This window comes from Clinocottus analis, unplaced genomic scaffold, assembly GCF_023055335.1.
Source record: "Clinocottus analis isolate CAN_PGR_092001 unplaced genomic scaffold, fCliAna1.0.p SCAF_18, whole genome shotgun sequence".
NCBI lineage: Eukaryota > Metazoa > Chordata > Actinopteri > Perciformes > Cottidae > Clinocottus > Clinocottus analis.
Window position 1 is genome coordinate 11028880 of NW_027175909.1, and position 27351 is coordinate 11056230.

At 42.9% G+C, this 27351-nt stretch overlaps 1 protein-coding gene across 2 annotated transcripts; it reads left to right on the forward strand.

Annotated features, from left to right (window-relative positions):
• Nucleotides 1-629: 629 nt before the first annotated feature.
• On the forward strand, nt 630-27351 carry ctdspla (CTD (carboxy-terminal domain, RNA polymerase II, polypeptide A) small phosphatase-like a). 2 transcript variants are annotated; one of them, XM_068582109.1, is made up of 8 exons: nt 630-1228; nt 14913-15079; nt 16306-16338; nt 19051-19152; nt 23577-23633; nt 24835-24927; nt 25018-25203; nt 26140-27351. In XM_068582109.1, the coding sequence occupies exons 1-8, from the start codon at nt 1153-1155 to the stop codon at nt 26263-26265; spliced, it is 840 nt and encodes a 279-aa protein (XP_068438210.1). In that variant the 5' UTR covers nt 630-1152; the 3' UTR covers nt 26266-27351. The 2 variants fall into 2 exon arrangements, with proteins under 2 accessions (XP_068438210.1, XP_068438212.1); XM_068582111.1 differs by lacking the exon at nt 16306-16338 and having other exon boundaries at nt 633-1228.

Here is a 27351-nt window from a genome sequence, read left to right on the forward strand (position 1 = left end):
TGGGGCTGTAGCCGCCACACCAAGGTCATGTCCTCTGTATTGTTTTAGAGAATCTGACAATTTTAAAGCTGGATTCTAATTTTTTTTTTTTATTTTTTTTTTTTAAATGTTTCATCAAAATAATCCTGTCATTTTGAGGAAGGCTTCAAAACAACATTCAATCAGTTATACAGGGAGATGAAATTTACCAGAAGACATTTTAGCAGTGAATATAGCAGCTGTAAAAAAATAAATAAAAATAAAGTACTCTATTTCTGGGGTGGGTGGGGCTGGTGGACTCTTGACCTCCCTATGTATAAAATCCTTGTTGTCATAAAACGTGTATCCAGTGCCAAATATGAACAATCTAAAAGATTAGAAGCATCTTTAAAACATATTCTCCTGCACAAATGTAAATTCCGTTCTTATAAATCCTCTATCAAAGCTGCTGAACACACCACCAAAGTGAGAGTGGTGGGCGGACTGAGAGCTTTTTCTTCTTCTTCTTCTTCTTCTTCTTCTTCTTCTTCTTCTTCTTCTTCTTCTTCTTCTTCTTCTTCTTCTTCTTCTTCTTCTTCTTCTTCTTCTTCTTCTTCTTCTTCTTCTTCTTCTTCTTCTTCTTCTTCTTCTTCTTCTTCATCCAGCCGGTGCTGAGCAGGATAACAGAAATATTGAAGAGGCGTGTTGTTGTAGTGAGCTTGCATGGCGCGGTGGCAGGAGGACGGTCGCCATCTCTGGGTAAACACAGTACGCGTATCATCACGCAGTTGATATTATAGCGTGTGGATTGAAGCCGGACTGGAGCGACCAGCAGCAGCAGCAGCAGTAGCAGCAGCAGCAGCAGCAGCAGCAGCAGCAGGCGGGGTGCTCTGCTGCCTGCACACAGCGGACACACGCACACACGACTTCCATGCAGGACTGACGCTTTGTTTGCCTCCTGCACGTCGGACTGTCACCTCGGATGTTTGGACGCGTCTTCCTCGCTTGACATTGTATCTTGTTCGTAAAGCTCCGCGGAGGAGATGGGACTGCATGCTGCGAATACAATGGGAAATTAATGCTCCGAGCAGCGGACGCTTTAGCCCGTGCACAGCCAGGGGACTGTCGTGCGCTTGGTAATGTTTGCCAAGGAATAAAACGCCGGAGCCGAAAGGCGCATAACATCTCGTTTCCATGGACAACACGTCCATAATAACACAGGTTGCAAATCCGAAAGAGGAGGAGAGCAATTCTTCAAGTCCAGATAAAGGTAAGGCGCACAGAAATTACACGCACGTACACACACACACACACACACACACACACACACACACACACACACACACACACACACACACACACACACACACACACACACACACACACACAAAAACGCGCGCGCCCGCGATTTTAATTTGGATTTCCTGCTCTGGAATATGTATGTGATTGTTGCCGGATCTGATCTGCAGCCCTCGGTGCAGAGAGGATACTGGGTTCAACAGCAAGACAGAGAGTATCGACGGAAAGCCTCCATTGTGCAGCTGAAGCAGAGAAACCTTCAGAGCCCGAGATGTCCACATCGGCTTCAGATACCACGGTTGAAGTGCCTTAACTTTAGGCTTCATTCGAGCTAAACCAAACCTCATTTCAAACGTTTAACGTTGTGCGACTTGGTGATGATAAATGTGTTTAGAGCGAGCTGGGCTTACTACAGGGGGCGGGTACTCTACTCCCTTGCACTGGCGACATCCCTTTATGCATCACTGGCTCTGTTAATGCATACTACCAATAACCCCACCAATGATCAGAGGTCACCAGTTTGGCTGTGGTGCATTAAGAAAACCGCCAACGACCTATATTTACACATGTGTTAGTCTAAAAGCCAGTAATCGTATCGGATACACAAATATATGTTGCTTTCTTTCTTTATTCCTGTCTACCTGAGAATGAAACCACTTCACTGAAGCAATGTTGAGCCTGTTGAGTACAGCGCTTAACATAATAATCGTCACATAACCGACCGGCAACGTACGTTAACAAGGTCAGAAATCCACTTCCAGATGTGTAAAAAAAAAGAAAAAAAGAAAAAGCGCCTAAAACAACAGCCCAACAGCTGCCGTACAGATTACAGCGGCTGCACGAAAACACATTTTCTCTCTGTTGTTTTGCACAAGAGTCGCCACTTCACCATGTGGCGATGCCATCAATGACAAATCCCCCCCGAATGAGTCGGGAGCTTTCCAGTTTTCATTAACTTTGAGAGCGGCGTTTTCTCTAGTCTGTTGCAGGACAGTCACAAAATTTGTGATTTGAGTCGAGAACACACGCCAATCTGGCTTTAAGGTGCTGTGTAACCACACGTGGGGTACACATGTGTCCACGGGAGATTGAAGCAGGAGGGCACGATTGTTCGGAGCCCGGGGCCCTGACATTCTCCCACCAGCATCCGTCCCACTGAGCCACAGGGTGCCTGAAGGCCAGAGGGACCACAAGTTCCTGCTACACCCAGTGCTGTGTTGAGGAAAAGGTCACCTTCCTGCAGCACCTCTGCTGAGCAACACTGACATACATGAACCACTCTGACTCGTTGACCTCCTGGCCGGCGCTCATGAAGATCTGGACACAAATATAATTCTAGACCAGAAGTCTAAAACTGACCTGCGTGATCACGACGGTTAGATCAATTAGGATTTATGTACCACGCCACGTTTCCAATATTTATCTTTCCTCATCAGCTTCCTCTAATCTTGTGGCGCCGCCTCGATAATTAAAAACCTTCATAAACAAATCAATGAAAACAATCACTAGCAGCAAACACACGGCTTCGCTGCTGACTTAAGTGATGAAGCATCGTCCAGGAAATTAGTTCGAAGAAAAATTCGAGTGCTGCTTTTAGCACATTTTTAATCAGTTCCCACACTTTTTTGTCTGCAAAATCCTGTTTGTCTTGAACAGTAAATCCCAGATGACATGCGGAATCCCACGATTAATCTGGCGGGATGAAACCCAGGGTCAGCCGCTGACCAGAGAGGACACGACACACACACTGAAATGGCTGCTGTCACACACACACGCACACACACACACACACACACACACACACACACACACACACACACACACACACACACACACACACACACACACACACACTTCCTGAATGGAGTCCCTGCCCTTCATCACTGGCTGTCAAAGCAGACAACAAACAGCACTTGTTGTCCAGGACAGTTACTCTGTGACCTGCTTGGGCTTCGCTGAAGCCACTAATGATTACACACACACACACACACACACACACACGTACACACACACACACACACACACACACACACATGCTGAATATTTTAGAGCACGGGCAGGCTATTTTCAGAGTCCTATCAGTTTCATTCCAAGCAAAGACGTAGTAATTCATTAGAGCCAATTTTTTATGGGGACATTTGGTCAGGTGGAGAATATATCTTTATGAATTATGGATTACGTTAAATTAGGTGTGGGTTGGAATCATAATTTGGGGCGGTTTCTTTCTTCAGACATGGCACGTGAGTTGGCACAAAGTCAATCGTGCCATGCTGCGGGTGGATACGAGGCTGTTTTCCGCCTGTTGGAGGTGAACTTCATCAGATAGATAATTGCGGACACATTCGCAGCATTTCTTTTATCACAATGTCGTTTTTTTCTGAGATCAAACCGAAATGTTGTACTCATAAACTCCGAGGAGGCGGAGATAACCCAAATGAGGCTTTTCAATTGGCAGACTTACTTTTCAGGGTCTGATGCAATGCAATGCAACGACCGGACTGACGGCGCAACGCGAGTCACAGGGCGGTCAGCCTCCGTCTCCGTCGCTCCTCTGTGAGGCTTTGGTGTCATAACTTCACAGTCCGACAGGTATCAACGGACGGGCTGTTTAATTTAATGAGATTAGGTCAAATCTGAGTTTAGCTCTTCGCTGCTGCACTGTGAGTGATGGCAAACACAACCTAACACTAAAAATATAAAGTTAACCCTTAAAAAAATAAACCTCTTCACTATATTATAATTTAAAATAAAGCATACATATAGATATTCGTATAGATTAAGTTAATCAGTCCCTCAATACTTGTTTTGCTTACCTGATGGAATGTGTATAGTAATGATAAAATATCTCAAAAGAGCAATAGAGCTTTATGGCACATAGAAACAAGCTATATGCATTGTTTGGGTAAACAGACAACTCTTGTGAGTTTGTTTTTTAATTTTGCTCTTTTCATGGGCTTTGTTTTCAATAAGAAAACATAACATCAGCACTTTTATTCTTAGGTGTGCGCTCGTGTTGCACAACAATGTGTTTGTCAGTTTTGCCTCTTTCACGCGGCTTAATGGTTCTCCTGGGGTTCTCGTAAAAACAGTTTTGACTTTTTATTTCAAATAAATTAGTTCTGGGGAAAAACAGCATGTTTTTTTTCTGGCTGAATAATATGCATTATCCTGAAGAGGTGTAATTGGCCATGTGCTCATGTCATTACTCCAATGGCTCATGGCTGCAGCGAGACAGTGTCACAGAGCCCATTAACGCCCTGCCTTTAAAAAACAAGGTCGAGGTACTCTGTCTGGCTTCTGTGAATGTCTTCGCTGGTGATGAGATATTTCATTTTAGAAGAAGCATAGACAAGGAGGAGCAGCAGGCATTGGGATTCATGTAAGGCGTGTTCAAGTTATGCCCTCAAAGCCTTGTTGGTTAGAACATATTTGTATTGCCAGAAATAAAAAAAAACCTGTGATTTCATGCATGCTTGCTTTTTGAGGTTGTTTCTGGAACACGCTGCTGTACATTAAGAACGTGTTTATGATGTGTGGACCACACCTGCAGGGGTGTGTGCGGCACAGTTGGGGAGCTACTGTGAGTGTTGGCTTCCTCAGAGTCCCTGGCACAACCTGCCACTCTGCTGTCATCATGACCGGACTCTGGAGAGGAGGATTACCGTCTTTCACTCGGCCATAGGCGGCGTAGATTTCTGAGATATGTTTTGAGCGTACAATATGGCATTCACAAGCCTTCCAGCTCTCTCAGGAAACACATTGGATTGCTCTGTGCGTTCGGTGAAGTCAATATTCAGTGCACCATTTTGAATTAAAGAAAGAGGGAAAGAATAGCTGGACTCTGAAGTGCAGGTCCCCTATTACAGATTTATGAGTCTATTTCAGCCCATCCTGCTCAGAAAAGCTGATTATCTGCACCTCCAGGGAAGTGTTGGAGTGTTGGACACATCTTTATTACTTTAGTCCAATACCACACTGGGCAGTTGATTGGGAAGAGTTGAATGTTTTCCTTCCATGCCTAAGCCCCTTAACTGGTAAGCTTGTTAACTGTGCGGGACCGGCCTCGGTGTGTGGATGAACATGCCTGAAGTGAAAGTTGTGGGATTGTATTAATTTGATGTCTTTTGCATTCTTTCAGTCCCACGACAAGAGGCAATGACATGTTTTTACTCCTGTAAGTAGCAAATAAATGTGTTGTTGGAGTAAGTGTGTGTTGTTTTGTTGCTTCACGCAGAGCTTGTTTGTTATTGTAATATCCACAATGGACTCGCCAACACTGAATTGCACTTAATGTCTGAGCTCGTAGACATTCATCAATAGTGGCTTCCTTAGGTGGTGGTTGATGTATCGGTCTCTCATTTCCGGTTGGAAACAACGCCGAACCATCGTGGTTTATGTTCACATCGCCCTGCTGATTCCTTTTCTTGTGTCAGTATTTTTTACAAAGGTGTTTTTTGTATTAGGCCATAATGATGAATTTATAAACGTTCATTTATAACATATTTGCTGAGCATTTTTAACAACTTTTTGGAGGGCAATAGATGAGATAATTGATATCACTCATTGAGCTATAAGCTTTAGCCAGGAGACGTCTATCGTATCTGAGTTTAGCCAACGCTTTACAACATGCTAAAACGCTAGCTTAGCGCTGTCCAAGGGTGAAAAGAAAAATCCACCCACAACTAACGTTCAGTAAATAATGTTATCACCTCTCGTTTGTTTAATCTGTATAAAACAACAACAATGGATTAAGCAAGTTGTTTCCTTCTGCTTTCATTGTTCATTCTCGGACCTTGAAAGGACTAGTTAAACAGATATTTCCTTATAAAAAAGTTTTCAAAAGAATTATGACAATTATAAAAGTACACTGATATTATGACAATCTTTAATGTAACCTAATTTTAAATCTAGAAGCTAGCCAAGCAGCAGCCCTGTAAGTTCTATATCTATAAATATAATTCCTCTCTTGTGCTTTTCCTTCATGGCGGACTTTGAACAAATGACAATTATTTTTGATAAAGTGTTATAACGACCAGCAGAGAGGATGCATTAGGACGATTAATGTCAGATTTCACAATAAAACAAATCAGCTTGAAAAAAGAAAGAAGCAAATTGGCATTTAATCACGAGGCGGTCTGTAAAGATCTATGGGCTGTGAGACACAGTGAAGGAGATGCAATCGCACTGCAATCCATCCCCGGAGAGGCCACAGGGGAAAACAGTGTGGGTTTGACGCGTTCTTCACTCCTACACTGGCTGACTGTGAATACTTAAAGCATCACTCTGAATGCAGTTTTAGGTATAAAAAAAGAGAAAAGAGTTCACATGGTTGCTGCTCTGAAGTCTCTGCACTGGCCTCCAGTTTAAAATAGAGCTGTAACATCATTTTACTTTTTCATAAAGCTGTTTACACACTATATTGTTGATATGCTGCCAGTGTGTGTGTTCATTAGATCCACAGGACTGTGATCCAGCTCCATTGCTATATATATATATATATATATAGATATATATATATATATAGATATATAGATAGATAGATAGATAGATAGATAGATAGATAGATAGATAGATGTACGTGTGCCTGCTGTACACCAGCAACTCAACATATTTCTGCTCTCAGTATTTTGTTATTCCGTTTGTTGGTTGTGCTGCACACACAATATGGTTTGATTTCTCTGGGTCTCTTTTTATGTCTGTGTGCTTTGGACTGTATGTTTGACTGCATTGTGGGACATTTTTATGTTTGAATGTTGTCTCAAGTGTTACTCATATGCTGTGGTTGTTTGCTTTGGAGCAACCTCTACTTCAAAATGTCCAGCCCGGGCTTTGAAGAAGAGACTATCAGGAGGATTTCTTTATAAAATGACATTCTGCCCAGTCGATCTCCATTCTGAGCACTGATGGCTTGTGATTGCACTCATACATAATGTAGCTTGTATTGATTTGAATGATAAAATATACATTTTAGTGCAGGAAAACAAAAGTGCTCCTTTCATGCTAAGCGTCTCGTGTCTGTTTTCAGTTTTTAGCGTAATTGACTGCAGCTGTCGTTGGCTTTCAGCTCGTCAAACTTCTCCTAAATGAATACAGAAGACATGAAGCTGACACTCTTCTGCTGCATGCTTGTCATGTCTCGATTTATACGCACGGCATTGTTGCGGGATGACATCACTCATGCCTTTTCTGTACATCTTGACACTTTGGCATTCAATGGCCGTGAGTCAGTGGAGACCATTATTAATGCTCCAGAAGCCACCGCCTGCCACACGGCCACAGAAGGCCTCTGGATGCTGCTGCTCTAAAGCCTGTTTTCAACGGGGCTGTTGAGCGCGGACTCGGACCGGCCACGAGCTCGGATTAATTGAGCATCCATCTAGCCAAACGGACCTTGTCAAAACAGATCAATACAATCAGAGAAAGGTAGGGGTCAAGGAGGAAAGAGAGAGTGTGTGTGTGTCTGTGTGTGTGTGTGTGTGTGTGTGTGGAGGGGGGGGGGGGGGGTCAATGAGAGAGAGCAGGAGAAAGTGCTCAAATAGCATCTGTGTGTCTCTTGGGTTACAGGCAGGTACCCGGTCTGCCTCTGACAAGGTGACGGCCTTTCTGCATTTTTTGCCTCCTTCTGGCTGGCATTCATCACCAGTAATTGGCTATCTAAAAGGGAGATCATGTTTTCTCCATAATGATTTTCTGTCGCCCATCCTGAATTATGCTGCGTGCCACTTTGTCAGATGTTTGACAGAAGGGCATAAAAGGCTTATGCATTTTTAAATCGACGAGCGAAGGAGAAGCAAATAAACATATGGAGGCCGCAAAAGACACAAAGAGGGATTATTTGTCTGCCTCTTCAGAGGTAGAGGTGAATACTGTTCAGCTGTGAATCTCAAGGGGCACTATGTAGGACATGCTGTGTGTGTGTGTGTGTAAATGTAGAGTTATACGCCTCTCAGAGCAGAGGCAACAACAACACACAAGCAGGACACACATGCTCCCCAACACTTAGAAATACATGACCTACTTATTAGCTTTCTTTCCATTCATAGCAAGCACAATTTTAATGAATCAGATTTGATGAATAACAAGCAATTTGTTTTGTTTGAGTTCAAGAGTGCTTGCGTGTTTCAGAACAACACGTAAAGGGTCATTGCACTGAATTTACACAACAGGATTAGTTTCCTCGTCATATGGGGTTTTAATGAGGGTGTCATTCACCAGATAGGGAGGGTTTACCAAAAGGCTGTCTATGAGAAGTGGATGTAGTCACTTTGATGTCGCTCATTGGTTTGTAAATCACTGGATTGAAGCTTTCAAAGCGTTAGGCAGTTTGACCGTAGTGATCTTGTTATTGCTTCATCTTGTAAATTCCTGCATTTTATGGCGGATCAATAGTAAACTGTTGGAGTCCCCCTTTAAATTCCACCCTAAGAGCTCACTTGAACAACTTACAGCTGCATAGACGACATCTCTGGGGTCACCAGGTGTACAAGTTTATACTCTAGAGAAGCCTGAAGACAGGCCTTTAATTTCATCTGACGATTAAATCTCATACCGTGTTTTTACCGACAGGCATGGAGGATTTCCCATCAGTCACTGAGCCGCTGGCTCATCTACAGTAGTGGATGAGAATATAAAAAGATATATAAATAATAAAGTGCCGCAGCCCCAAACAACGTGGGCTGTGTTGCTGCCGGTTGCGTAACTGCAGCAGAACAGACAGATTTCCCTCATTATTTCTCCCTGAGCTCTTGGTGGGTTAATTCCCCCGTGCTTGTCATCTCCTTCATTACGCCGAGCGCTCGAGAAGCAGCAGCGGCTCTCATCCCCCCCCCCCCCCCCCCCACCCACCTCCCGGGGGGCTGCAGGCACCGCCACCACAGCGCCCACGCCGCTGTACCACTGAGGCAGGAAAGCAAGAGCAGACCAGCCCACGTCTTTGTGCCAGAGTTCACGGCAGCAGCTGGGAGAATTAGCACCCCACAGTACGACATACAGGGGTGGCAACCAAGTGGTCGGCGTTTGAAATCTCCTCAAAATGTAACTGGGTTGTGGAATGAAGGCCAGTTACATAAGGTCATGTAGGCTGCATATATATATATATATTAATCCTCCCAGATAAGTATGGAAATGCCAGAGGGGCAGATGCCTGAGGGTCAGTGAGTGTGACTAAAGGCATCTGCTAGAACTGAGTGTACAGCACCTCCACAGTCTGTAATTTTCACTCCGGCCTCAGCTGCCTATGTGGTGAAGTAAGGAGGCTTAATGGGAGTTTATTTTATCATACTGTGCTATTACTGCTTTGATGGCCTCACACATAACCCACCAACCCGTGAACACACACAGGCTGAAGTGTCAGGCTCAGCTCATCTGATGCTACCGAACTCCACTCAGCTGTTTGGAATTGCTGTGTGCGTTTCCGTGTGTGCGTTTCTGTTTGTGTGTGTGTTGTGTGTGTGTGTGTGTACGCGCAGCGGACACGTGTTCAAGTGTATTTTGAAGCGAAGGCTCTTTGATGTAAATATTGTTTTGGAAGCTGATCTTTGGGAATTATGATCGCCTCATTTGGTGTGAATTTCTCTTTTGTGGAAACAATCAATAATCTGTGTTTTGGGATGAACAGAAGAGAGTTGGTGGAAACGGTCGACTCTTAGTTGCTGGATTTGAGGCTCATGGTGTCTACATGCCCAAGTGTGCTTGAGCAAGACACTGAACTGGCTCCTGATGAGTGGATGACAATACATTAAAATGGTCACTTTGGGGGGAAAAAACCATCTGCTTTATTGTAAAATATATTGATTTACTAACTAATTAAGTTATTTAGTAAGCTACATTTTAAAACTACCAATGGACCAACAGTGTTGCTCTGCTCGAGCAGCAATCCAGGATTTTAAAGATGATAGTTTTTGTGTAAATGTTTCAGCATTTTTGTAATTTTCAACAAGGGATGAATGCAAACATTAAAGAGATGAGTGAAAGTAGTCGCAGTCCATGTCGAAATCCCTTCGGAGGTATCGTGTGCATCTGCAGGGATTCCTTCCACATTGTTATTTGGATGAAACGGCGCCCAACAAGGAGTTCCCCGTCGCTGCTGGTCTGTTGTTGTTGGTGAAAGCTGGAGACAGAAACAGCTTCTTCATCGCTACCTCTGAATGTTGTCAACTCAAAACAATAGATCCCAGGCTCCAGGCTAATGGTAGATAATCTGTCAGTCTATGTGCGCAGAGCACAGTTCTTCATTTTGTCTGCAGCCAAATAAGTATTTTACGTCACACATTGTTATATAAGCTATAGAAAACTGATACCACTTTTGATGCAAACACCCCGCACTGCAAATCTCAGTGAGGGGAGGGAGGAAATAATCTGAAAAAAGCATGCCCACTGTTTGAGGTGATGGAAAGGTCTCGTTGCCACGATGTCAGGGAGGCTTTTCTTCCCATTATACAACAGAGATAGCTTTGAAATCCCTGCGGCAGCTGTTTTATTCTGGTGTATGTGAAGTAACCGACTGTGCCATTTAAAACCAACCTGTTTTCCACCTTAATTATTTAAGCTGCACATTCACATAGATCGTTCTCACATTTACCTTCGTGCCCCCCGGGTATTGTACACTTTACCTGCTTGGCTAGTCAACTAACTGCTGCTGAAGTGCAGGTCAAGGTCTGTCACACAGGCACTACCAATACTAGTGCGTTATAGGAGATGTTCTGCATCAAAATGCATTAAGTTCAAGTTATACTGATTATTAATCAACTTGTTTTTGCTAAATCGTATGATTTACCCACGACCTGGGAGCAAACATTACCAGATCCACGGCTCTGGGGTTTAAGACCTGTGTGATCATCCAACCACTAGTGTGGTTATATTTCCAGATCTCAGCAATGAACTGAGTGAGCCCAATGTTGATCGTTTTGAATATAATATCCACGAGTTATGAAAAAAAGAGCCAAGTTGTAATACACCTGAATTAACCTTTACATTTTGTCCTGCTAAATTGCTCAGCCAGAAGCATTTGGCTCAAGAGTGGTGAATGTCCCGACATAAACCTTTTAGACGTCATCGAGCAGCTAAACTTAAACCTACTGTCGTATTTCAAATGTGGCATGTTGTGTTTTCACTGGGTGCATACTTTATGCGCTTTTAAAGCTACAAGTAAAAAGAGGCCACCTCCAAAAGTCTTGAGCTAAGCCGAGGGATCATATTCCCTCTCGGAGCTTGGCATTAGTCCACGCTGTGGGTCACGGGGTGATTATCTCTTCCTGTCAGGAATGCTGAGAATTTCCTGCGTTTTCTCCCTCTTCCGGCCTTGTTAGTGGTTGTGCCTGAACATGTGACAGAGAGCCGGGGCCCTGGCTAGCGCTGATTGACTGGAGAGCCTTTCATCGTTGTTACCTAATGTTTAGCAGGAGCACTGACACAGGCGCTGCCATAAAGGGAAGGTTTTTTTTTTTCAGCTCTCACATCAAGGGAATATGTTGATCGAATGAATTGTATCCAGTGGGTAAATAATTCTGCACCTGCTCTAAAGGAGGCGTTGGCCTCATATCTCTCTCTCTCTCTCTCTCTCTCTCTCTCTCTCTCTCTCTCTCTCTCTCTCTCTCTCTCTCTCTCTCTCTCTCTCTCTCTCTCTCTCTCTCTCTCTCTCTCCAGGGAGCTTTTGTTGGATACAGTAAAACCACCTGCATGCAACACATTTTACTTAGATTTCAGTGAGGTGGATCCCTCATTAGCAAAACTGCAGACTATCAGCTGATTCCTCTGCGCTTTAGTGTCGCATTTTGACTGATCATGAGACAGAACTGACCAGCTGACTTCCTGCTGTGTTAATGCAGGTCAGGACTCTCGTAGTTTTAATGGCAAATGTTGCACTTTAACCTTTTGCTGTTATTCGCAGAGCATTTACTCTGCAAGGCGAGCCGACTCAGTCACATTCCTGAGCAAGGACATTTGAAAGAAAACAGTTTGTGTCAATCTGTGAAGTATGCGGCTTGTTGATAACTGTGCACGTGGCCCTTTGCCGAAACATGTGAACATATGCTGCGTGCGTGCGTGCGTGTGTGTGTGTTTGCTCGGTGTCCGGCAGCAGTCAACTCTCAGCTATGTTGTTTGTGTCAGAAGGAGAAAGGAGAGCTCTGTTTGTGTAGGGTGGTGGTGCAGGAGGGGGTGGAGTAAGAATCAGACTCAAGTATAGGCTGACTCGCCTCGGTGACTCTCCCCACCCATTCGACGCCCGTCTCTCCCATTCCAAGATCCCTCTTCCTTCTCTCTCCCGCTCTCCCTCTCCCACCTGCTTTTCTCCGAGAGGTTTCAGGGGGCAGCAGACCAGGGCGGGAAAATGTAGCTGGTCTCAAAATGGAGGAGCGAATAATGACATCATGGGGTTTGAGGCCAACTTCAAGGGGAGGACTCAGGGTCCCTCCAAACTGGAAACTTACTGAGTTAAATATCCAATTACATACCTTTATTTTACTGCTAGATAGTTTGTGTTTTATTTGCTCAGGTTTTGAGTCTTTAAGATTTTTTTTTCCGCCACACAAAGGAACACAGTTGTGTTTGTAGAGCTCTCATTAAAAATATAACTTTCAAAATGGGGAAAACATTGTATGTAAGTTTTTGCACCACTTCCTAATGCTGCTTTCATTAATGGCTCGTAGTCATCTTTACATTTTATTATTTATTAACATTAACAAAGCCATTAGATACAGCTTATAAACCTAAGTCAAAAGTGACAATATTTATAAAAAATGGAGCCAATATTCAACACCGGGAGCTCCACAAAGGATATCCCACTCACTTAAAATTTAAACAAATCTGCTTTGCCAGTTCACACTACAGCCTTTTGGGAGAATCAACCCTTTTTCATGTTCTGATTCATTTATTTTAAAGGTCGTGCCCCAGTTTAAAGTATGCCATATGTATTCAATTCTACCACATTAAGTCATTAAGGGTGTGTGTGTGTGCGTGTGTGTGTGTGTGTGATTGGTGACCTCGCGCTTCTAGGGTCAATGCTTTCAGTGTGTTGTTTGGCCTTTTCTCTAATCAAAGCATTAATGGTTGAACACAGCAAGAATTCATCTATCTATGTATATATATCAGTCAACATTCAAGTTTACTTTAAAATCTGCGGACGTAGTCGGTGTACTTCCATCAGTTTGCTGTACCAGCAGTGAGTGCATGAAGTCTACAAGGAGAGAACACCTCCTTCAGTCACATGCAGGTTTTAGTATCACAGCATGTTGCCTTCCTGTTCCGAGCATTAAGACGTTTGTTTAAAGAAGTGTTGCTTCGCGGCAACATCTATCGTGGAAGAGCAAGAACCGCGGCAAAGACGGAAGAAAACAAAGGCGGCAAGTGGCCTGTCGGATCCGGCCGGAGCAACCCAAAGATAGATCCAGGAGCCCATCTGAAGGCTCTTGGAACACGAGCCGGCTGCAAACCGCCTCAGCATGCATGGCTAACTGGGCCGCCTGTGTCACACGGCTGTATGAACACGGCTGTATGAACACGTTAACGAGACGCAGGGTCGCTATGTGATGGCCGCTCCGAGGCACGAAAATGATGATTCCAGCTAAAGCCAGCCACTTCAAAGGCCTGAACAGATTTGGGATTTCCATGCCTAGAAATTGCCTTTAAAGCAATTAAACCTGCAGAATTTCTACTTCAGGAACACCTCAGGATAATTACGCTGTCAGATTTTAGCCTTTGCACTGGAGCTGCCCAAATTTCTATTTTTATCTACTCGTCTTCACAGACAGAATATATATATATAATACAATAGTGTGAAAGTAGGCCATGAGCTTTAGAGACAGTAAAGGAGGAATGATGTAACCAGGGACCTATATGTGTATGCTGTTTTCTCCCCGGAGCTCTGCAGCCCTCTGCCTCCGATCAACTCTTCTTTCCAAATATGTGGATCAAGTTTCAGTTGAATTACTGTCAGATATCGTTGAATAATAGAAACAGTTTTGCATCTAAGGTGTTTCCGATAAAGAATGTCCTCTATGTGTTCAGTGGTTTTCAGTCTTTACCTTCAGGGTCTCTTTATTGAGAAAGATTAAACATTTTATTTATTGTATTGTCACAGATTCTGCATCTTCCGCTCACATATATGACATTAATCTGTCTGTCTGGCTCTCTCCGTCTTTCTTGATGTTAATTAACTGGACTTCCTTCTCCGAGGGCACTCTGATGAAGTCTATTTTTGTCCCTGTGTTCCCTCGCTCGCGTTGTACAACATACATCTCAGCTCCTTCTGTCACAATAATGCGATGATGCATGCGGAATGCAGTCCGTCTACATCTTACTTCTGTCTTTAAAAAAAAAAATCAGATTGCTTTGCATTAACAGAAATACTTTAAAACAGGTGACACTACTGTGAAATGGCACGAAAGCAGCATTTCAACCAAAGTCAGGAGATCCATTTCTTGTCTCATAGTGATATATCCATCTCTATATATCCCCTTTTCCGTGTTATACGATATCATATCTTTATAGTATTACATGCAAAAGGGGATATTTATCCTCACTGAGTACTCATTTAGCAGATATTACTGGGAGATCAATTAAATGTAGGATTTGTACATACTATTGCTGGAATACTTTGTCCTTCACTGGCCGTAATATGCAAATGACCTGGATACTTCTGTCATTATCTCTTCCAGTCTCCCAGTCCAACAGCAGCCTCAAGAAGCATCGCAGCCGGAGCATTTTCAGCCCTTTCTTCTGCTGCTTCCGCAACTACAATGACTACCACGTTGAGCCACCGCCCGCCAACAACAAGACACTTTCTCTGCCTCCGCCGCCGGAGGAGAACGGCAGTCCTCCTAAGGTGAAGCTCATTTTTCTCTCCCATCATTGTCGGCCCGACTCCCCAAATTGCACACCATTTGCATCCACGTGACTGTAAAGACAACCGTGTGGGAATGAGTTGATATTTCAGAACAGGAATCCTAGTTCGCGTGGAGAGGTCCAGTAACCAGAAACATTTGTTTGGTTTTGTTACAGGGAGCTTGTTAGGGTTTTCCTTTTCCTGCAGAGAGCTGAGGCGCTGTGCTGCCTCCGCTGAGCTCCCTCCACAAATTTTTCCAGCTGCTTCAAACCCGCTGAACCCAGAGGTTGTTTACCATCCACTGCTTGAAAATACGGGCTCGCTTCCCATCGCGCATTCTTCGATATCTGCCTACGCACACATCCGCGCACACAAAATAACACACATGCACAGTCGCTCTCTCTCTCTCTCTCTCTCTCTCTGGTCGAGTCTTGCCACATACCCATGACAACACATGTCCGCACACACACACACACACACACACACATGCATACACGCACATGCACACACACACACACACACACACACACACACACTGCTTTAATCCCCCATAAAGTGGGCCTTGTGTGTGTCCGGTGTGATGGATTGCCTGGCCCCCGCGCCTCCCCCTCTCCTCACACACACTCTGACCAGTGTAGTGAGGATGTGTGAAGCGAAGGTTCTGGCCACGGGGAAAAAGGCGCCAAAACCCCTCGAGCTCCTCCGCAAACACAGTGTTCTGCTGCCAAGGCAGGTACGCCGGGCTATAAATGGAGCGGCGTCGTATCACATTTCCACTCCTGTTCACGTGTAAATGTCTCTCATTCAGGGGAGGAATGTGTGGCCCTTTACAGATACTATACATGTGGTCAGCGCTGACCCGCTCCGGACCCCCTACCTAACAAATGAGTCCTCATTAATTTGGAGTGAACCTCGCGACCTTCTCCATAAAAAGCCTTGATATAGCGCCTGGCTGCATTCGGAGTCCCTCCCAGCAGCGTGCTGTTGCTGGATTTCTGGCCAAAAATGTTTGTTACTATGGCAGCTCTGTTTGTTTTTGGGCAAGTTGCTCTCACTATCACAGGGTGTACTATTCGTCCCTTTTCTCCGTCTTTCCCCCTCTTTTTCTCCCGAAGCATTTGTTGATTACAACATAGTAAATTTCTTCTCCTCTCTTTCTCTCACTCTCACTCTCTCTCTCTCGTTCACTCTCTCTCTCTCTCTCTCGCTCTGTATATTTTCTCCAGTGTGACCAGGTCCAGGTCATCCCCATCCCCAGTGTATGTATTATTATCTTTAATTTTTATTCATCTCGCGCCATCTCAGTAACCTCTTCCCTGCTTCATAGCTGCATGTGGATATTGGCCCAAAGGTGATTTTTTTGTTCGCGCTGTTCCATCGTGTCGCTTTCAGGGCTTTGCTTTGGGCTGCCCCCCCTCAATAGTAATCCTAATCCATTCATTGTCATGTGATTCATCTCAGACTTTGTCCATTTCTCCCGTGTTCATCAAATCACTGGAACAGAACGTGAGATTGATTTCCTCATTAGATCAGATTCATTGAGACCTTTACAGCTGCACTTTGGATCAACAAATGAATGACTCGCCCTGAAAACACTTGATTGAATTAGTTATTTGTCTGTATTGAGCAAAATTACATTGGGATTATGCACTCGGTGGTCAATGAACTACTGTCTGTCCTTTAGAAGGAGGGCTTGGTTTCAATGGCTTGTACTAGGTCAGAAATTCACTCGCTCTGTTTGTGCTAAAGCAGCCATTTGTTTAGTTATTTTGCCTGTGGTTCACTGTAATTTAGGATATTCACACTCACAGCATCCTACATTGCAGGCAAGCTTTAAACTACACCACACCTCCCGTCAACGGCAGGAAGGGCATGTGGTGATAAGGTCTGCTCTTTGTATTCCCGGCAGGGTCCGGCGGGGACTCTGAGAGGCGACTTAAATAACTCGAGCTGACCCGGACAGGTTGTCTACATGGCTCTTTACTGTAACTCAAAGTTTAACACAACATAGGAACTACACAAACAAGACATCTCTGAAACTTGTCTTACTCATACCAAATACAGTTATAAACAATTAACACTCACTTAAATGGTTCATAACACGTCACAATGTAACTGCAATTAGATTACTTTTAGGTGTGTCTTGATATATGTCAATAGTTCATCCATAATCCTTAAAACCCAATAACGTTTAGCTGCATCTCATGACTTTCATGCTCATTTGACATGGGATTGAAGAAGTATTTACAGATAATTAACATCATTGTAGAGACATTGATGAATAGATTAAATGCATAATAAAATGTTACAGCCGTTATGAACACCTTGAACACCTCGCCCATATAATCCCCAAACCAATGAATTATTTTAAAAATCACTGTTAATTTATTCTGACAAATGATACAAATGCATCCCATATTCATTTGTGATTCTAATTTTAAGAACCAAACCAAAAACAAACTGGAGTTGAAACCATTGTTTTGTGTTATCAGTCTGGGATGGCGCCCCCTGGCTGTGGCTTCAGGTGAGGCGCTTCTTAATCTCCGTGAAGCTCGCTAGAGAAAATGTCAAGGTCCCAATCAATCCCTCTTTCTTTGCTCAATCTGCATGTAATCACATTCATCACGGCCTGACAGGATGTCATTCAGTGTCCTTGCTCACAGGGAATCCTCCCATGATGCATCAGCATGCAGTCCCGTGATAAGACGTGATAAATACAGACAGCACGAAAACACAGACACATGCAGAGAACGGGTGGCATATTGAGCAGCAACACAAGTGTATGTGTGAGATTGACAGAGTCCTTGCTCTTCACCTCTATATAGGTGTGTGTGTGTGTGTGTGTGTGTGTGTGTGTGGGTGCGTGTGCACGTGTGTGTGTGCCCCCTACGGCCTCACCATCTGCCCTGTGCCTGTCTGTAACCCCGGGCCTGCTTGGCAGAGGACACAAGCATTTCTCCTTTTCCCCCTGACCCTGAAGGCAGCACAGTCACAGAGCTCAGTCAACGTGCGATAATACAGAGAATATTAGCAGGGAGCAGAACACAACAAGCGCAGGAACATTTGTCATAATATTACAGTAGTTTTGATATGAGATGTCAAGGAAACTTTTTCCCTGAGAGTATCTGCAGTTTTCTTCCAGTCTTATTATTGTTTTAAATAAAATAAATTAAGGGTTTGGGCTGTCTGTTGAATTATGCAATCAATTTAAATGCATGACCATGGAGTCTGAACACTTGTGATTGACCTTTTATTGACTAAATGACTTTACAGATAATAATAATAATAATAATAACAATACTCGATAACTAATGAAAAGAGATGAAGCTATTTGATATCCAATAATTTCACACACACACACAAGACTCTATAAAATCCAGATAATGAAAAAAGAGGCCTAGATATTAATTTAGGTTAATATATTTTAAACTTCTTTTTTTTCGTGTAATTGCCAACAATTGAAGACAGTTCATTGCGTCCAACACACATTGCATTATCCATATTTTATGAATATACCAATACTAATTTTTAGCCACGCTCTAAATTAGTTAACTCATTTTTAGCTTTTAGTAAGCTTGATTAATTATGCTGTCTCAGGAAATCCTCGTGATCGAGAATTTGTATCACGTTTGGTGAAAGAACATGTTGCAGATTTTCTGAAGCTTGACAATTTGATGGAATAGTCATCTTTAAATACTAGAAAGAAATACTATTAAGCTATTTTGCAATATTACAACGACAAACAGCCCAGATAAGTATCAAAGTAACACCTCCCCGCAGGTTATTTATGCCGTTAAGTGTTTCTTTAGTGTCACCCAAATAGGTGTGATAATCTCCAACACTCAAACTGAGACATCATTCATCATATCACCCTCAGTATGAGTGTGTGTGAGTGTAATTTGCCGTCTGTTCCCTCTTATGAATCGCTGTGTATGCACAATAACGTAATAAGGTGTGCATTGTCTCTGCAGCCTCCAGCCAAGTTCCTCCTGCCAGAGGTCAGTATAGATGACTACGGCAAGAACTGTGTGGTGATCGACCTGGACGAAACCCTCGTACACAGCTCCTTCAAGGTAATTTGCCACACCCACGCACACACAAATCCTCAAGTACGCACAGGAGTAAAGATACTCAGTGTTTCAGTCGTGGCATGTTGTTATTTCCCAGCCTAAGAGGGATAATAGGATTAAAACAAAAATAAATCTGGAAGATGACATTCTTTGCTGTGAATATTGGCATGGTGGCCTGATGACAATTAGCACCACTGAGATAGTACACATAATCTGTGGAAAATATGCCTGTTAGGGTATTATGGCTTTTATACACCAGTAAGAACAAGAGAAAGGCCTCGCTGGTACTATAACAAGATGTTGGCATGGCAACCAATCCATCCTCTGCATCACGCGGTTCATCAGCATGACCAGTAGTTGTTTGGCAGGAAATATCATCTCTGTCTTGTGAAAAAAACATGGACTGTATCGATATAATGTCAGCTTTTCATGAGCTAGCAACCTTAAACCCTTCACTGCCTACTCATACCCTGGAAGTCAACCACCTACATATTAGATGCTAATGTCAGCGCGCTAAAAATCCTTCAATTGACAATGCTAACTTTGGTCACATCTGAGTTTATGGTGTTAGCGTGCTAAAAAATGCTAGTTATCTAATAGTTGTTGATACAATATAGCAGAGCAACAATGCCAAGAGCTGCACTGCTAGCATCGCTAACATTCGGGGATACATGATTTTCACTGGAACTTGTGTAAAAAAAGAAACGTTTGCTTGCTTGTTTTTATGGCAGCACTTCTTCATTTGACAATGTACAGTCACGTCGAAAGTATCCGAAGGTCGTGATTGATAATGAACCCATGATGTTTCATTGACGGCACATACGTCTTACTGTATGCGCTTTGGTCGTTGGTGGTCCCTCCAGACTGTGACGTAGGATTGAGCTCATCATGTTGGTTAAATATCTTAAATCATTTGCAAGTGTAAGACCAATACGGACAAATAGTTTCAGCCACGGAAGGTTCTTGATATAACAAATGATGAGGCCATATCGACTGACGTGTCCTCCCCCTACTGACACACCTGGCGCACCCGGAGACCCACTTCAGCACAGCTCTGCCTCAGCTGATCCTATTACGTCTGTGGCTTCTGTATCTGTGCCTCTGTGCCTTTTGTCCTCGGCATGAGAAAGCCAGAGAGTTGTGCGCAGGAAAAGAGCTCAAGGTGAAGCTGAAGAATAGCTTGTGTTTGCTCTAGTGTTATTCAGCTGTGAAAGGAAACCGTTTGTTCATTCAAGTAACTGCAGAGAAAAACGCTTTGAGTACATTTTCATATGAAAATGACTGTGGAAAGTAAAAGGAGGAGAAAAAATGTTCACACACTGCACTGGACCCACCCATTACAGTCACAAGCCAGTATGGGGCCACACACACGCACACCAGGGTGTGTCCAATGCAGAGGGCCGTTGCCTTGAATGACCGCGGGACGAATTTCCTAGAAATCCTGGATCTGTTCTAAAAATCAAAAGTGTTTTATTTTCCTCCCCTAACAAAACAAGCCAGAAACTCACAGAAAACTCCTTTTTTCCCTCCCCTTTGAGAGAACTCAGTTGCACACTGTAAACTCAGTCTGTCAAAATGCATTTAGTTCAGAGATGATATGCGGTATGAAATAGATTCAAGCAATGCAATGTATGAAAATCAGTTGGAAGAGGAAGAGAGTGTAGCGAAATGACCGAAACTTTACATTTTCACTTCTGTCCAAAAGCCTGCAGGGTTGCCTGAAGCATATTTATTTCTAGACGTGACGCTAGGAGGTAATTCTGGATCAAAATGTGAAGCACTTTAATAAAATAAATGTATACGTGCCCATTGGAATTAGACAATTAGTGCAGAAAAACAATCAGAACAGACGAGGACATTTCACAGATGGACATCGACTAAAAGGGAAACGTTACATAACACATGACATACTGTATGCTTCATCCTGTATTTTATGGATGAAAAGAACATTCTCAAGGCTCCTCCAGGATTAGATCCAGTGTGTGTTCAATGTGTAAAAATGGCTGATATAGGATATATGATAATAATAGCGAAGCCTATTTATATAATACTTCTTAAAACCAATGCTACCGTAGAGGAGAAAACAAATATAAAGTGCTGAAATAAAATAAAAAGCATCCTCATTTCAATATCATGGGCATTCATTTGAGTATAGCGACCTTTTTCGCAGAGGCTGTTCATAAGATGTTGAGCCTTGGCAGCTGGGATTTGAGCCCATTTAGCCACAAGAGTATAAGTGAGGTCGGGCCCTGATGTGGGTGATAAGGCCTGGCTTGCATTCGGCATCTGCTTCGTCTTAAAGGTGTTTGATGGGGTTGAGGTTGAGGTCAAGGCTCTGTGCCGAACAGAAAACCATCAGTGTGTTGCAATTGTTCCCAAAAAGTCAGATGCTCACTCGTATTATGATGCAGTCGCATTAAGATTAACTGACACCAAATGGCCTGAATCAAGAAAAACAAAGCACATAATCTAAGACATAGTTGGTCCTTCTTAAGCTTGAGAGTTGAAAAGGAAATGTAAAAAAATGAATCAATTAATTGAGAAAGAAAATCAGCATTTTATGTTGTTTTTTTTTGCCTATTAATCAATAATGAAAATAAATGTTATCCCTAAAAGGCTTATATTATTAGTGTTCTCTTTGCTCGTTTTTTAAAGTGTCTGGAGGATGTCAATACTTTTGCCCATGTGGTAAAATGTAAGATGCACAGTGAAGAAAATAAAGAATCAGCCATAAAATAGTTTGAAAAAGTGAGAATGAAGGTGATTTTATTTAAAAACCTGCTATAATGAGACATGGAAGTGTTTTTCCAAGGCAGGTTTGGACAGTAATACCAGCACTGGTTCAGCAGAGATCCACAAAACAAATACTCTCCGTTCTAACCATTTACTTCAACCCTCTCCCTCCATCTCTCTCACACATACATCTTCTTCCATTACCCATATCTCTCGCCGTCTCGGGTCCGGGCCCATTACAGAGCAGCAGTTGTGTGTTCAGGCTTCAGATGATGGAGCAATTCAGTAGGAGAGCAATAGACAGATAACAAGTCTCTTTCCTCTCTGTCTCTGTCTCTGTCTCTCTCTCTCTCTCTCTCTCTCTCTCTCTCTCTCTCTCTGTCTCTGTCTCTGTCTCTGTCTCTCTCTCTGTCTCTCTGTCTCTCTCTCTCTCTCTCTCTCTCGCTCTTTGTGAAAGTTGGACCAATGCCTGTCACTGGTTTGGCTCATTACCAGTTCTGTTTTTAGACAATGGAGGCTGTAGTCTTTACGTTCTCCGGCGTAAGCGTTAGCTGAATGTATTACAAAATTGAACCGTGGAAGAAAAACTCACATCTGTCTGTCATCTGTCTGGGATCTGGATATTTGATTGTGCATTGTATCACTCTTGCATCACCAAACATCTCTAATACAGTAGGTCTATTGTTCCCATTGTTCTTGTCGCCATCATGTTCATATTAGAAGGATTAAACAAGTGACATGTGGAAGGTCAAAGGGCTGTGTATGAATGCAAAATTGGATGTCTTTCAGTAAAGTGTTGCCAAAATCAATAATTTGACATATTTGGTCAGAACGAAGTTAAGAAGAGAAAAAAAACAACAACAACATGTAAATATACCTGGAAATATAAAGTATAGGTTAAAACAACGACATCCAAGTGTAGTAGCTTAGCTAGCTGTAGTTCAGTAATCATCCTAAAATGTGTTCAGAATTATACATGTGAAAAGATTATAACTTAGTCAGTGTTGGATTTAAGTCATCTTAAGCATTACTTCACAAAAGAATATTGTTCTTGCAGATTTACCTGCATTTTTTAAAATATGAGTAGATTAATTACAGTCAATACAGCTTCTAAATAATCCTTTTGTGTGTGTGTGTCTACAACAGACCAGGTGACAGCTGGAAAAGCTTTCTTTGTGCTGCTTCAAACTCAGACAAATTTCTTTTCCTCTGCTTCTGTGTCACCTTTTTTACTTTCTCTCTCTTTCTGACATGACACTGCCGTGCCACCCACCTAATCCTTTCATCCTCGTCTTCACGTCCTCCACTTGTCTTCCACCCACACCACAGCATCTTCCTCCACCTCCTGCACCTCTCCTCGCTCTTCTTTTCTTGCTTTCAAAGATGACACAAGTTGGTACTGCTGTCCCACGTTCACGTCTGTCATCTTGTTCGGCTCCCAGGTTTCTCCCCGGAGTCTGGCTCCTGGTTCTTATTTAACACTGAGAAACAGAGTGCTGGAGCAGAGGGAACCACAGTCTACTTAAAGACTCCCTAGTTAGCCTGGGGAACCTTATCGGACTATTTTTACCTTCCTCTATTTTTCTTCAAACAAAATTGCAGTTCAGCTGCTTCCGCGTCAGATTCTGCTGTTTTAAGCACGTAAAACACAACTTTTTTTTTTAACCATTTCTCTGTCTCTTGTCTTCCTGCAGCCTATCAGCAATGCAGACTTCATTGTTCCAGTGGAGATTGATGGGACTGTTCATCAGGTACTGTTGCACTGATATGGTGGATTTCGAGAAGTGGGCTTGAATAAAACATGAATATGTATTAATTTATAAGATCTCCCTCGAAAGCTGCGGCTCCATTTTCTTCTCTTTAGTATTTATTATTCTCTATTATCTCATGGCTATGTCAAAAGTGGGCCAGCTTATACACTCCTCCTTGAATTCATGACATTTTATTCTGTGTGCCTTCGCTCGCTGTAAAGATAGATGTGACGCGACACCGTCACCTGGTAAACACATGTGTTGAAGGTACTGTTGAGAGAGCGGCTGAAGAGATTCTTCTCTGATTAAAAAGGTCTGTGTTTGAGAGAGAAAACACAGCAAAGAGGAAGGAACAGAGGCGCCGTTTATTCTAGTCATTGTGACTAGAATTGTTGTGCTTCTGTACAATGGTTTATTTTCTGCGTCCTGTTTGAAGCAGAAGCAGCCCGACTGTAGCTGTGACCTGGTTCAAGTAATCCAGGATAGGCTTTCTGTATCCGTCTCGGCCTATGCTTCATTACTTGCACTCGGGGTCAGCGACTGACTTCTGGAGACCGACTGAAGCGGAGGAAGACGAGCATGAATGGCAAACATTGACACAACGTCTGTTGTTGTGAAGGGCTGGGTATTGTTTGAACAGGCTAGTTCAGACACTTGCATGTATCGTACTTTAAGAGTCTTTAATAAAACTTCAAATGTGGCCGTGTGTTTATTCCTTTTTCAGGGCAATTTTAGAAATATTGAGAAAATTTGAAATGATTGTATTCAAGTTTTATGATGAATTATAGACTGTATGTGGAATTAAGGTTACGGCATTTTTTGATGTATTTCTTTTTTTTTTTTTATTGACTGCATTTTATTCTAACGTTATCAAATATGACAGCTAATGACAAAACTAAGGATTAAATTACCAGTGAAATCTGTGAAACAGCCTCAAGTAATAAGAAACAAAGTGCAATATCTCGTCCTAACTCTCACTTCAATGAGTCAAACCATGAGCTAACCTTTCTGACCTAAGGATCAAGGCTCAAAGCCCATCATGGAATTGCTTAAAAAACATATTACACCACTAAAACTTGGACACAATAAAACTTTCCACTAATCAGTTCCTCAGCGGCGCCCCACTGACACTAATCTAATCTCATCAGACATTTGACCTCGGTACTCGACCGCTGTGTTTATTTTCGTGCCTTCGTTTCAGGTGTACGTGCTGAAGAGGCCCCACGTGGACGAGTTCCTCCAGAAGATGGGGGAGCTCTTTGAATGCGTCCTCTTCACAGCGAGCTTAGCCAAGGTTTGCGCAGACGTTTTCATAACTTAAGATGACACGAGATGTGGCTTCAACACTGTGTTAACCCTGCTGGCTGTTTTTTGGTGCGTTCAGTACGCCGACCCTGTGGCAGACCTCCTGGACCAGTGGGGGGTGTTTCGCGACCGACTCTTCAGGGAATCATGCGTTTTCCACAGAGGAAACTACGTCAAAGACCTCAGCCGGCTGGGCCGAGAGCTCAGTAAAGTCATCATCATAGACAACTCGCCTGCCTCCTATATCTTCCACCCGGAGAATGCAGTAAGTCCGTCTTCTTGATGTTGAACCGTGGAACTGAAATGTGGTCCCATGGGGGACACCGGAAGTGGAGGGACTTTATTAATAGGTTGTGTATTTGCAGACAACACTCAGCCGAACAATTACTGGCGGATCAATCACATATGTAAAGGTGCCCGGATGAAGAATATTGGCCGCTGTGTTGGGTCATTGATCCACTCAGTCAGGGGAAGACGAAGGGGCATGACGGCGATTAAGCTTAATTTATTAAGGTATTGAGAACGCTCAGCATCAGGCCAGGTCCTGAACTGATTACTAGACATGTGAATAATACAAATGTTGGTTTAACAATGAATACATGCATACAAGCGTGTCAAAATGAATATAGGTGAGAGAAGGCTGGATTGTGAGTTGAGTTACCTGAAAATAATTGCTAGGGATTCGCAATTTTTTTTAAAATTATTATTCTGCCCAATACGGCATCTGATGATCTTTTTTTAGTGTTTGTCACAACGATCTCGCTGCTTTTGTTCACTCTTGAGTTCATATCAACTTGCGTTTACATGCCTCCAAAACATGGATGGTTATCGGGGGAATCTAAATATATAAATGTCGGCTCCGAGGAGACGGTATGTTTTAAAATTGGGGTCAAAAGTACACGGTTGCAACCAAAATATGTTTGTGAAAAAGTTACTAATGATGGTAAATGATTATATCTTCCTTTAATCCGCACTGTGGTTTTTAGAAACAGTGCTCTACTAAAGGCAATGTTCCCAGTGTTATTTCTCTCCTCTGTTGAGAAGTTGCTCAGTGGAGCTGCTGCCACTCTTCATGCCTTTGATGCATTCCCTCCATTAATTATTTACACAAAACTCGCACTATCTCCTCGCCAATAATGCAGCACTTTTCTCCCTTCAAATGAATAAAGTCTCCTCCTGTTCTCTCTCTCTCTCTCCACAGGTCCCAGTGCAGTCCTGGTTCGACGACATGACGGACACAGAGCTGCTGGACCTGATTCCTCTGTTCCAGGGCCTCAGTAAGGAGGAGGACGTTTACGGTCTGTTACAGAGCCTGAGGAACAGGTAGCAGACGCCGGCTCCAGCTGGTCCTTCTTGCCTCGGCGTCGCCGCACAGAGGCCTCGCCCTCGCTGCCATGGCGCCGCAGCCCGGCTCCGGTCCTCCGAGCGGCGCTCTGAATCTGAGCACTTCAGGCAATTCTTCTGGTCATCATGAAATCCAGAGACAACAACTGTAGGGATTCTCCCCCTCTCTGGTTTCTTGGACTCTTTGTACAGGACTCCTACTGACACAAGATTATATCACTGTATGTACATACTATATGTTTCTAAGCAGGAAATACATAAAGTAATTTTTCTATCAGAGTGGTTTTACTATTCTATCAACTAATATTTTAGTTACCAAAAATAATCCAATAGACAGATTCTTTTTGTTGAGAATGAGTGACGTTTTGTTTTTTTGTGTTGAGCTGTGCTATGCAGGCTGTTGTATCTCGTCTGACCTTTCATTCAAACAACTGTGATTTATCTGCTCTTACAGAATGAAGTGCCTTCATTACTGTGCTGATTTTGTTGTCAGGTTATGGGGTGCACATTGTTATGCTGCATAATAACTCAAAATCTTCAAGTACTTAAAAGTAAATCCTTAAATTGAAGTTGGAAATAAGTCGGAATTGTCTGAGAAATCCGAGAAAACAGAACATATGTATTTCTAGAAGTGTGTCCAACTAGCCTGTTTGACCTTGATGGTTCTTTGCTTTTGAGTTTAGTAACATTGAATTGTTAAATTTACCAAAGATTTCTACAATTCAATGTGATTTGTGACTGAATGACTATATTTGATCCTTGACAGTGACTGTAAATTGATAATCCTTAGAGACATGGAAACCCCACTTTATTATGGAAAAAAGAAAACGTTGTGATGACATCGCTGTCCACCAATAAATGTAAAACCTTTGAGGAAGATATAGTAATTAGCTTAGTAAACATGAAATTCTATTTATTGGGGAAAATGGAGGTTGGTGCATTGTAAAGACTGCTGTTGAAATCGTACTGTACAACATTATTAAAGTTGCAAGTTTGCACAATGTTAGTTTGTACCAATGTATAATGACTGCTGTATTTGTTTTGTAGTGAAAATTCCCAAATCAACCAT

Excerpts from the sequence above, each read along its gene's own strand:
- ctdspla (XM_068582109.1), top strand. The coding sequence starts at position 1,153 with ATGGACAACACGTCCATAATAACACAGGTTGCAAATCCGAAAGAGGAG. Across the intron at positions 1,229-14,912 it reads TTCTTCAAGTCCAGATAAAG|TCTCCCAGTCCAACAGCAGC; the intron begins GTAAGGCGCACA and ends TATCTCTTCCAG. Across the intron at positions 15,080-16,305 it reads AGAACGGCAGTCCTCCTAAG|TGTGACCAGGTCCAGGTCAT; the intron begins GTGAAGCTCATT and ends TATTTTCTCCAG.